At 47.5% G+C, this 12152-nt stretch overlaps 1 protein-coding gene across 1 annotated transcript in view; it reads right to left on the reverse strand.

The window, feature by feature from the left end:
• Nucleotides 1-9172, reverse strand: part of LOC130586030 (transcription factor COE2) — a 13363-nt gene extending 4191 nt beyond the window's left edge. Inside the window, exons 1-5 of the mRNA XM_057386731.1 lie at nt 9042-9172; nt 6665-6821; nt 5644-5707; nt 4571-4626; nt 3919-3992 (exon numbers count right to left, since the gene is read on the reverse strand). Coding sequence (XP_057242714.1) covers nt 3919-3992; nt 4571-4626; nt 5644-5707; nt 6665-6821; nt 9042-9172 — 482 coding nt within the window. The remainder of the gene's footprint in view (nt 1-3918; nt 3993-4570; nt 4627-5643; nt 5708-6664; nt 6822-9041) is intronic.
• Between the last annotated feature and the right edge of the window lie 2980 nt (nt 9173-12152).

Genomic DNA, 12152 nt, shown 5'->3' on the forward strand with positions numbered 1-12152 from the left:
GATTGGGAAGGAATAACCGGAGCCTCCCGGCCTGGAAGCGCTGAAAGCACTAATTATTGAGAGCTGAACTTTCAATGGCTCTGACAGATTGGCGCAGCCGTATCAATATTTAGACAACTTTCCTGCTAAGCAGGCATCTGTCACTGTCTGAGGCGCGCACGGGCGCTCGCAGAGGCGCGGCGAATGAAATATCTCCGCGTGCGGTTACGGACGGAAAAAAATCCCCCCTACAAAAAAAAATAAATAAAACAAAACAAAAACAAACCCAACCTTCAACTAGGGAGGATTGGAAGAGGAGCAGAAAGACAGACAGACCCTTCTTGTTTTCSTTTTCAAAAGGAGGAGGCATCAACCTCGACAGCAGAGTGGGTACAGCGCATTAAAATTTCATCCGCTGCGCCTGACGCAAACTAAACCGGGGCCTTTAAAAATTGATGCTGCCACTTAAGCGGYGCACAATGAGGAAGATTTGATTATTGTGCTTAAAAGAAACGCAATCAAATGTCAAGTTGAACTGGAGTTGGAGCCGTTCCCCCGGCGCGATTCGGAGTGAGGCGTCGGAGATGCTGCGGGAAAAGGCGACGTTTCGAATCAAACGTCTTGATTAGGGTACAGAGAGCTTTGGATTTCCTTCCCTAATCCGTGTTTTACACGGGAAGGACGTCCCCGGGTTGTAATTCCTCCTCGGTTAATCTGCGGAGCAGCAGAGCTGAGAATAATCAGAATAATCAGAATAATCAGAATAATCAGAATAATGACTCCGGTTCGTAGGGCGCCGCCTCAAATCGGGCGCGGAGGAGGTTTGGGGGCATCGCTGGAGCTCGGGAGGGTCAGAGCTGAGCTGAGCATTTGATCCCATCAAATGTGGGGTCAAATATGGGGAGAGGGAGTGGGAAAACCCAAATTAATTTAAAATCAAACAGCTTCGTTTGAGGCAGAAGGTGCTGGAAGAGTTGAACTTCCAGAGCAGAGCTCGGCAGGGAGAGATGAAATGGGCTCAGGGCTGGTTTGGCATCACAAACCACCACCCAACAGCACCAAAAATCTGATTTTTCTGCTCTAAATTTCACCATTTACAGTTAAACCCTCTAACAGCATGGATGCAGATATAAATATAAATATATAATTATATACACGAGTTCTGATCTGCCCCAAAGTCACTCATCCACCTTTGATCCTCGCCACTGCACCAGAAATCTGATTTTTCTTCTCTAATTTTCACCAGTTAAACATTTTCAACAACATGGATGCACATGTACATCCATATACCCATTTTATAATATGCAATTATATATAAATATATCATTTTATATAAATATATCATTATATACATGAGTTCTGATGTGCCCCAAAGTCACTCATCCACCTTTAATCTTTGCCACCACATCAACTGCACCAGAAATCTGATTTTTCTTCTCTAATTTTCACCTGTTACAAAAAAAATCTTCAACAGCATGGATACACATATAAATATAAATATATAATTGTATAAATATATATTTATATGCACGAGTTCTGGATGTGCCCCAAAATCACTTCTCACTTATCCACCTTTGATCTTTGCCACTGCATGAACTGCACCAGAAATCTGATTTTTCTGCTCTAATTTTCATCAGTTACAGTGACACATTTCAACAGCATGGATACACATATAAATATAAATATATAATTGTATAAATATATATTTATATGCACGAGTTCTGATSTGCCCCAAAGTCACTCATCCACCTTTGACCTTTGCCACCACATCAACTGCACCAGAAATCTGATTTTTCTTCTCTAATTTTCACCAATTCTAGCGAAATCTCTCAACAACAGGGATGTATATTTGCATCCATACACACATTTTATAAATATATAATTCTAGATAAATATATAATTATATGCACGAGCTCTGAATGTGCCCCAAAGTCACTCATCCACCTTTGATCTTTGCCATYGCCTCACCGGGTCCTTGTAAATCCCGCCCAGAGCGTCCCTCAGAGGTGACAGACCTCGTGTTTGGCCTTAAATATGGAAATATTGGTCAAAAGCTCATTTGCTTAATTAATGAGAGCTGAGCAGAGCAGAGAAGCAATGAACTTGTTTCACATCGARCACTCGATCCTTTTATATCAAAAAGTAACAGAATCGTTGACGCAATTAAGAACTGAAACCGAGAATTCCCCCTGATAAAAATTCCAAATCAACTTCTCCCAGTGCTACATTCACTTAAAAAATAATTAAAAAATACTTTAAACAACTTAAAAATAATAATTAAAAAGTACCAGTCAAGTAGCAAAGTGCAGCATTAAAAGGAGCGACGTTGATTCCAGCGATTTTAAATTTAACCCCCTGGCAGCAGCGATAAAATAAATCAYAAACTGTGTTTCATAAAGGTCACACGTGGGGTTTGCCTCCCGTTTCATGAAGGAACGTTCCACGCATGTTTTTTCAAACATTTTAGCCCAYTTTAATATGAGAACATCGGCTGTTTGCATTGTTGGATGTATTGAAATTAAAAAAAAAAAATTTAATTAACCAAGGACAGGAGAAGTAATAAGTTACCATGGAAGCACGAGGTACATACATAAGGTACATGTAAGTTCAGACTTATACAAATGTTATTAAAAACATCCTCCAGGCATTTCACTGGCTAATTTAGAAATTTTAGTGCTAAAAATAAACCCTTTTTTTAAAAATTCAAAAGCGGAAGGCCTCTAAATATCGGTCACGTGTACGGAAAGGAAGGATTTGTGTTTTGGTTTGAGGGGTTTCTCTTTTTGCCAGGGCAGAATTATGCAAAATTAATAAAGCACATTAACGGTGATGCTTTAATTAAGGAAATTAAAATGTTTCATCGAAGGAAATGATACAAAGAGCACCCTTGCAGTTTCTAGGTAAAAATACAGAAGTTAAACTGCTCATTCTTATCAGGTGAGCAGAAATTTTATGGAAATAATAATATAAAAATCTTGATTTAAGCAACACATACAAAGGCCTGCTTTAAGCAAAAATAGTGCAGCTGTGGTGGCTGAATCTGCTGCAGGCAAAAAAAAAATTKAAAAAAAAATAAAAATATCTGTTTTGAACCCAAGCAAGCATTACCCACGTGTAAAAAGAAACTCTTCCTGCAGAGAGATCCTCTCTGAGTCAACAAGAAAATAAACAAACGAGGAAATCCAAACCTCTGCACACAAAACTTCCTCAGAAAGGCCTTTCCAGGATGTGGGGGAGAAAAGCTCAGAAATGATGGGGGAGTAAAGTCAGAAATGTTGGGGGAATAAAGTCAGAAATGTTGGGGAAATCAAGGCAGAAATGTTGGGGAAATCAAGGCAGAAATGTTGGGGAAATCAAGGCAGAAATGTTGGGGAATAAAGGTAGAAATGCTGGGGGAATAAAGGCAGAAATATTGGGGAATAAAATCGCAGATGCTGGGTGAATAAAGTCGGAAATGTTGGGTGAATAAAGGCGGAAATGTTGGGGGAATMAAGGCAGAAATGTTGGATGAATAAAGGTAGAAATGTTGGGGGAATCAAGGCAGAAATGCTTGTGAAACAAGTCAGAAATTATGAGTAAATAAAGTCAGAAATGCCAGTTGAATAAAGTCAGAAACGCTGGGTGAATAAAGTCAGAAATGTTTGGTGAATAAAGTCAGAAATGATGAGTGAATAAAGTCAGAAATGCTGGGTGAATAAAGTCGGAAATGATGAGTGAATAAAGTCAGAAATAATGAGTGAATAAAGTCAGAAATGCTGGGTGAGTACAGTTGGAAATGCTGGGTGAATAAAGTCGCAAATGTTGGGTGAATAAAGTCAGAAATGTTGGGTGAATACAGTCAGAAATGCTGGATAAACCAAGTCAGAAATGCTGAATAAACCAAGTCAGAAACGCTGGATAAACCAAGTCCGGAATGCTGAGCCAATAAAACGCTCTTACCTGCACATGACCTCGTGGGTGAGCAGCACCCGGCACATCTCGGGGTTCTTGTTCTGGCCCTCRTAAGTGATGGGCTGTGAAATGGAGAGCAGGGGTGAGGCAGCAGCTCCTGGGGTTATTTATTCCTGAGAAKGTTCAGGTGCGAGGGGAAGGGTTTTTAACCCTGCAAATCGTCACCTTTTACATGCAGGGTAGAAATTCATAAATATTGCCACAAAGTGGGAAAAACGGACAGTCCAGAGAGGGGAAAAAAAGATCTCGGGAGAAGAATTTTTGATTTCCCTCTGAAAAAGTTCTGCAGTAGAGCTGAGGAAAGGTCAAAAAGAAGAAGGGAAGGGAAAAGAAAAGGAAAAGGAAGGGAAAAGGAAGGGAAATGGAAGGGAATGGAAGGGAAAAGGAAGGGAAATGGAAGGGAAATGGAAGGGAAAAGGAAGGGAAATGTTGGGAGAAGAGGAAGGGAAAAGGAAGGGAAAAGGAAGGGAAATGGAAAGGAAAAGGAAGGGAAATGGAAGGGAAAAGGAAGGGAAATGGAAAGGAAAAGGAAGGGAAATGGAAGGGAAATGGAAGGGAAAAGGAAGGGAAATGGAAGGGAAATGGAAGGGAAATGGAAGGGAAATGTTGGAAGAAGAGGAAGGGCCAGCCCAGGGCTCACCTGCTTGGTGACGGAATCGATGAGCCGCACGTAGAGATCCTGCTCGGTCCTGACACCTGCGGAGGGGAGAGCAGGGAGAAAAAATTTCCTAAAGGGAGAAATAATATCCTACAGGGAGCAAAAAATGTCCTACAGGGGAAAAAAATGTCCTACAGGGGTAAAAAATGTCCTACAGGGGTAAAAAATGTCCTACAGGGAGAAAAATTGTCCTAGAGGGGCAAATAGCACCCTATAGGGGTAAATAATGCCCTGCATGGAAAAAGAATGTCCTACAGGAGTAAAGAATGTCCTGCAGGAGTAAAGAATGTCCTACAGGGAGAAAAAATGTCCTACAGGGGCAAATAATGCCCTATAGGGGCAAATAGTATCCTACAGGGGTAAATAACACCCTASAGGGGTAAACAASATCTTACAGGAGTAAATAATGCCCTACAGGGGTAAWTAATGTCCTGTAGGGATRAAGGATATCCTACASGGGTTWATCACATCCTACAGGGGCAAACAACACCCTACAGGGGTAAATAATGTCCTACAGGGGTAAATGAGATCCTAGAGGKGTAAATCACACCCTACAGGGATAAATAGTGCCCTACATGGAGAAATAATATCCTACAGGGTTATATAACACCCTAYRAGRGTAAATAATGTCCTGTAGGGATAAAGAATGTTTTACAGGGGTAAATCACATCCCGCAGGGGTAAATCATGTCCTACAGAGGCAAATCATGTCCTAAAGGGGTAAATAAAACCCTACAGTGGTAAATCACATCCTACAGGGCTAAATAATGTCCGACAGGGGTAAATCACACCCTACAGGGTTAAATCAAATCCCATAGGGGTAAATAACACCCTACAGGGGTAAATGACACCCTACAGGGGTAAATGGCGCCCTACAGGCACCGTGCCCTAAAAGCAGCATTATGAACCCTTTCAGAGCCCGATCAAAAGCCCTCAGCACCCCGGGGAGCTCCGTTTGCCCTGCCCTGGTGAACTCCAGGGCCCATCCCTGCCCTGATGGTCTCATTCMAGGGAATTTTGGGGTATTTTGGGCATCAGACCCTGCACAGGACTCACCGTTGCTGTAGAGGAGCTGCAGTTTGTAGTGAGTGCCGTTGTTGGTCTTCTCGTTGCCTTGCTCCTGAGAGGGAATTAGAAATTAAAAATAATTAAAAAAAAAAATTAAAATTAGAGGGGAAAAAAAGTCCTTCCAGAACTTACCCTCGGCACATTTAAAATGCAAGGGCTGATAACCACGATGGAAGTGACAACAAAGTGCATTTAAATTCTGCGAGGTGAATGCTCTGATTGGGGTGTATGAACCYTCCGAGTGACCCAGGACAAGCCACAAAATCCGTTCCTGCAGGAGCTCAGGAAYTTCTTTCCCTCCCTCATTCACCATTACACTCTCAACTTTTGCAAGGGAAGAAATTTGAGCATTTTTAATCAGTTGACGGGGGGAAAACTGATGTTTTCCTGTGGGTTTTGATTTTTCTGCAGCCACTGCTTTGCAATTGGGTTGTTTTGAGTTAATGTTGGTATTTATTTCCMGAAGAGAGATGTTTCTCACACTTCTTTAAAACGTGATTTCCTATTAGGAGAATTATTTATGACTCAAAATTTTTCAAAATCCTGTTGGTGGCCAAGAAAATAATTGAAAAAATGCGAAGTGGTCAAGACATGGAATTAAAATCCAAAAGCAAATGTTTTTCGAGTCCTGCCATTGATTTTGGAGCTTTAGGAAATGCACAGAACCACGATCAACAGCTCATCTGACACATTACAGCTCAGATTCCACTTCTGCTCCGGTACTGATAAAACCTGGCAGATCTGGTAGGTACAAAAAAAAATTCATTTATCCCCCATGAATTTAATTKATTTCATTTCTAGCAGGTGAATGAAATTCCTGACACAGAGCAGAGGTTTCAAACCCTTTTAAACCGCAGCAGAACACGCGGGGCTACCACAACACCTGAACCCTGCCCAAAYCCGGGCTGGGTTTTATTGGGAACAGGTACCGGGATCTGGGAGCCCAACGAGGGGGGAGAAAACCAAAACCGGAGAGGAAAAGAGGAAGAAGAAAGGTAGCGAGCCTTACTTTATCATTTTCTACAAAGTCCACAAAAGCTGTCCTCTCTATTTCCACGGGCTGCCCCTGTCTGTCGTAGAGAGCCAGAACAAAGTGAAAGAAATTGGATTTCCTCAAGTTGGAGGGTGGCTGCTTTTCAAAGTGAGCTCTGGACAAAGCTACTCCGCTGTGGAGGAAACACACGGGATGGGGTCGGGGGGGAGAGACAAAGACATTACCAGGTTGTGCAGCAGCAACGGCAAAAAAAAAAAAGAAAAATAAAAATAAAACATCGACAGAAAAGGCAGAGCGCGCTCGGAGCGTCCCTTTGACCGGGATGGGGCCGGCCCCGGAACCCCAAATTGCGGCGCGGCCCCGCTCCCCTGTGATGGGCACAGGGGTTCTCGCTGAAGGCTAAAAGCAGAGCCTGTGTTTTCCTTCCCCACCTATTTCCCTGCCTGTCCCGCTCCCGGCTGGAATGCGGCGCTGGGAAGGGGCTGGAACGTGTCAGAGGGSTCTGGAAGTGCTCTGGGCACATCCCGGTCCTTTTTCCTGCGGGCGAAACCCTAAAAGAGCCCTGTGGAGCTCCGCTTTGGGCAGGGACTTTCAGCAGAGCGGTCGCTTCCCTCGGCAGCGGAGTTTTTCTTAATCACTGACTCAACTTGAACCCATTCCTGCGCCTCCGATCTCTGATTTCAACGGAAAGAATTTAAACTCGGGTGAATCAGCCTTTGCCTAAATCTTGTCCCCGGCTGCAGAAAACGCCGTGATGATTCTCACGCGTTTCCCGGCTCGGAAAGATTCAAATGCTTCTGTTTCTCCCCAACATCCCTGACTGCAGCTTTATTTTTTTTTTTTTTGTGGAATTTGAGTTCCCTCTCCCCGAAGCCAATTTCTACCCACTGCGGAGAAAATAGGGGCACGTGAGCACCTCCAAATTAATAAATAGACAGATAAAGTCTGTGCCAGACTGGTGAGGAACCGGACAGGTTTGGTTTTCAGCCCCCGAAACAGCTCCACAGCATCGCCAAAAGTATCGKAGTCTTTGGGAGAGCTGCAGATGATTCCCCGTGTTTTCCTCGCCGGGGAGGGACGGTGTGAACTCACCGCACCCGCCACAACCGCACCTACTCTGGGGCTGCCTCTCGTTCTGGGAGGAAAAAAAAAAATCGGATTTATCGGTTTGTTAAAGGAATATCCGGGATGGGAAAACTGGGAATGCCAGCGGGCAGCGCGGAGCGGCCGCACCTCCGGCGCTGCCGTCAACCGGAGCCTCCTCAGCAGCCGCTTCCTTTTACTTTCGCTTTCCTCGAGGATAAACCTCTTCCCCCCTTCAGCCGAATTTATTAAACGCTCTATCGGCGTTCGTAAAACTCTGATAACTCCTCCCATGGCGCTTGGGAGACCGTGCTGCCGGATCGGGCCGCGCTGGGGGCACGGATGTGCTATTTCYAAAACGTCCCTGTTCCATCCCAAGTCCCTTCTGCTGTTTCGTGCCCTTCACCTCGTCTCCAATCCTAAATAAAACTCGACTTCTTCCCCGGGACTCCCAATTTAGTCTTCCCCTACGCTACTACATTTTTTTTTCCTTTCTTTTAACTTTTTTTTTTTTTTTTTTTTTTTTTTTTTTTTTTATTAAAGCCATCCAGAGAGCAAGAAGGGGAAAAAAAAAACCACCTAAAAGGGTTTTCATCATCTTATCCCTAACGGGAAGAGACTGGGATAACTGTCCTGTGCCGATTTGGCTGGGAAGAGAAAATAAAAGAGGGGCGTGMAGGGAGATAACTCGCCCAAAGAAACGAGAAACAAACAGTCGAGCCGAAATTTCGGGGTCTTTAGGGACATTTGGGCTCGGCGGAGAGCTCTCGGRCGCTCGGGCAGGTGCTCCAGGCGGGCTGCGGGATGCCCGCGGGGTTCCGCGGTGCCCTCCCCGCTGCTCCCTCGGACCCTGCTCTGCCTGCCCTGAACCCATTCTGGAAATGCCCACCGTGAATTGAAAAACAAACGGGCCSGGGGCTGGGGTTTGACATCCCCACTGAAGTTAATTCTGGCTTAGTTCCCTTCTATCCCGCTCTCTGGCCCGGCAGGGAGCGAGGAGCAGCCCGGATCGCCGGGAACAACCAGCCCAGCGCCCTGCACTCCTTCCCGGGGCAGAAAATGAAAGGATGATCCGATCCCGCTGTCATCCGAGCCCCGAACTGCATTTTAGGGCTCCTGATGCTCTCTCCGGTTTTGGAGCGCTGTTGCCTAGCTCTGGCTACCACCTTGAGTGAAGGAGACCGGGACGGGGACAAAGGAGAAAATAAATTTAATCTGAAATGCAAACGACGGGGAGTAAGGAAAAGTCTTGCTTGGGAAGAAAAAATAACAAGCAGGGGGAAAACGGGGGAGAAACAGTCACGGTTACCTTTGTGCTGCTACGTTTGCATCCACAACCCCAACGTTCCTGACCCAGGACCTGACGGAATCCATCTCAGAACCTAGAGATTTATCTTTCAGAATCGGTCCTCTTCCTAAAGTATCTTGAATCCCAAACATTTAAAATGTCTATTCCAACTAGCAACAGTTTCCTTTCGGGAGATAAGAGAGAAGAAAAAGAGTGTAGATCTCGGTGGTCGAAAAAAAAAAAAAAAAAAAAAGAAAAGAAAAAGAGGATCAAAACGACGCAGCCTTTGAATCTGACACACACAAATCCCAGGAAAAGTGAAGTTCAGCTTTGAAACCAACTTCTTCTGCTTTTTAACGCTACGTGTTTTTCACGCCTTCAGACGGRGAAGAAAGTTTTTCCTCTTGCCAAGTAAAAGTTACGCTGCTTCAGCCTTGCCTGGTATCAYCATCCTTCACACGCAGGCGAGGGAGCCGCATCCAGCAAACCGARCGCCGCTCACCAGCATCACCTGCTCCTCAAACAGACAGCGGGGACAGGGATCGCTCGCTGCCTAATCCAGGAAGGAGAAAGGAAGGAAAAACAACAACAACAAAAAAATGAAAAAAAAACAAATCACAGGCTCGGGGGAAATCGCCAAAAGAAAGGGAGAAACGGAGCTGGAGAGCGGCCGGTCCCACCCCGAGCGCGGGCAGCGCCGGCCGTTCCCGCGCSGCGACATGAATGGGTTACACGGTGGGAGCGGGCGGCGCGCGGGGGGCGGGGCCGACGCCCAAATAAGGGCATCTCATTTGCATATTAAGCCGCGATTGGTCGAGAGGCGAGGCCGCGCTCCGCCCCCTCCCCGCCCCTTCCACGCGGGGCCGGGGCGGCGGGGGGGACGGAGTGGATGTCGCGATAGGGATGAAGCGATGGGGATGTCGCCATGGGGACGGCGCGATCGGGTTATGGGGATGGGACATGGGATCGGGTTATGGCCCCGTAGCCCCACAGAGAGCGGCGCTGCCCCAGAGCAGCGGGGTCGTGGGGGAAGGAGCGCGCCCGGGCAGGGGAACGGCGGGGATGTCGCGATTGGAATGTCGCGATATGGTTATGGGGTGGGTTATGGTCACAGTCTCGCGGTCCTACAGCGAGCGGTGCTGCCCCAGGGAGCGCAAACTGCTCTAAAGCAGCGGGATCGAGGGGGGGAGGAGTGTGCCTGGGCAGGAGGACGGTGGGGATGTCGCGATGGCGATGAAGCGATGGAGATATCGCGATCGGGTTATGGGGATGGGACATGGGATCGGGTTATGGGGATGGGACATGGGATCGGGTTATGGCCCCGTAGCCCCACAGAGAGCGGCGCTGCCCCAGAGCAGCGGGGTCGTGGGGGAAGGAGCGCGCCCGGGCAGGGGAACGGCGGGGATGTCGCGATGGGGATGTCGCGATATGGTTATGGGGTGGGTTATGGTCACAGTCTCGCGGTCCTACAGCGAGCGGTGCTGCCCCAGGGAGCGCAAACTGTGCTAAAGCAGCGGGATCGAGGGGGGAAGGAGTGTGCCTGGGCAGGAGGACGGYGGGGATGTCGCGATGGCGATGAAGCGATGGAGATATCACGATAGGGTTATGGGTATGGGACATGGGATCGGGTTMTGGACATAGCCYGGTAGCCCTACAGCGAGCGGCGCTGCCCCAGAGCTGCGGGTTGGGGGGGAAGGAGGGCGCCCGGGCAGGAGGACGGCGGGGATGTCGCGATAGGGATGTCGCCATAAGGATGTCGCGATRGGGATGAAGCGATCGGGTTATGGRGATGGRACATGGRATCGGGTCATGGTCACAGTCCCGCTGTCCCACACCGAGCGGTGCTGCCCCGGAGAGCGCAAACTGTGCTAAAGCTGCTCGGTCGGGCTGAAAGGAGCGTGGGACAGCCGGAGCCCGGCAGGGGAACAGCGCGTTTATCGCGATAGTTTATCGTGATGGGTTATGGCCAGCGCTCGGCAGCCTCACCCCGAGCGGTGCTGCCCCAGAACGCACAAACTGTGTCAAAAGCAGCGGAGCCGGAGGAGCGCGCCCGGCGCCCGTCCCGGGACAGGCGGAGCCGGGCACGGGAGCCGCGGGCTCATCGCGATGTCCCGACAGATGTCACCCGACCTGTCCCGCCCCACAACACCCAAACCGTGCTAAAAGCAGCGCTCTCTGTCCAAAACCGCACAGGGAGCGGCTGCTTCGCTCTCGGGCGCGGGATTTAAAAATTAAAARTGTTCAGAGGGAGCGAAATGGGTCTGGGGCTGGAGGCAGAGGGTCCCCGCAGGGCAGGAGCCAGCCGAGACCGCCGGGCACCCAGCAGACSCCAGAGTCGCACCCTGAGAGCTGTCAGGTCTCGCCTTAAAACTTTTTAAACATCCCGTGTAGGCAGCATTTCCCATTAAAGGAAACCGGAGCCCTTCCCAGCCCGGCCCGCGCTGACCCGGGACCGTACCTACGTCTGCATTTCTTTTAATTTATTTTTTTTTTCAACTGCTCTGCCTCGGCGATATTTCCCTCCCGGCCCTTTTGTATTCTGATCCGTGTATGGATCTGCCTCTGAAATCTATATAACACCAACGCGAAAACAGATTTCAAGACAATGAATGCAAATCTGTGCTCAGAGACCATCTGCCAGATGAGGGAATCAGATGTTCGGTAGTTAAAGGGACAGCGCAAGGATTTCCTGGACTCATTATGTGCAGCTCCTCTCTTTAACCTGCTTTATTTATATTTTTTTTAACGAGTTAAAACTATAATTTCAATTTCAGAATAAATCCGAGCTGCTTCCATCCACATTCAGCCGCCTTTCAAAAAGCCACCTATTAAAGACTAAATCATTTTCAAGGAGTTTCATTCAGTTCTCTCCAAGAATGACCGCAAATTAAAATCCTCCCATAAAACTTTCATAAAAATGTATCCTTAATTCAGGCACGACTGAGGGCAAAGCCGGGACTCAGATTTATTCTGTCTACATAAGTGACAGACATGGCATTGGATGAACTAATACATCTCACCCAATCTTTGTGGGAGGACATTTGCCATGCGAACCCACCTCCCCAAATTGATAAATATGCAGGCAGCGAATTTGCCAGGTTAGCAAAAGGCGAGGCTGGCGTTGTTTTAACG

Source organism: Malurus melanocephalus, unplaced genomic scaffold (assembly GCF_030028575.1).
Source record: "Malurus melanocephalus ecotype Western Australia unplaced genomic scaffold, MMel_1.1 scaffold_1039, whole genome shotgun sequence".
Classification (NCBI taxonomy): Eukaryota; Metazoa; Chordata; class Aves; order Passeriformes; family Maluridae; genus Malurus; species Malurus melanocephalus.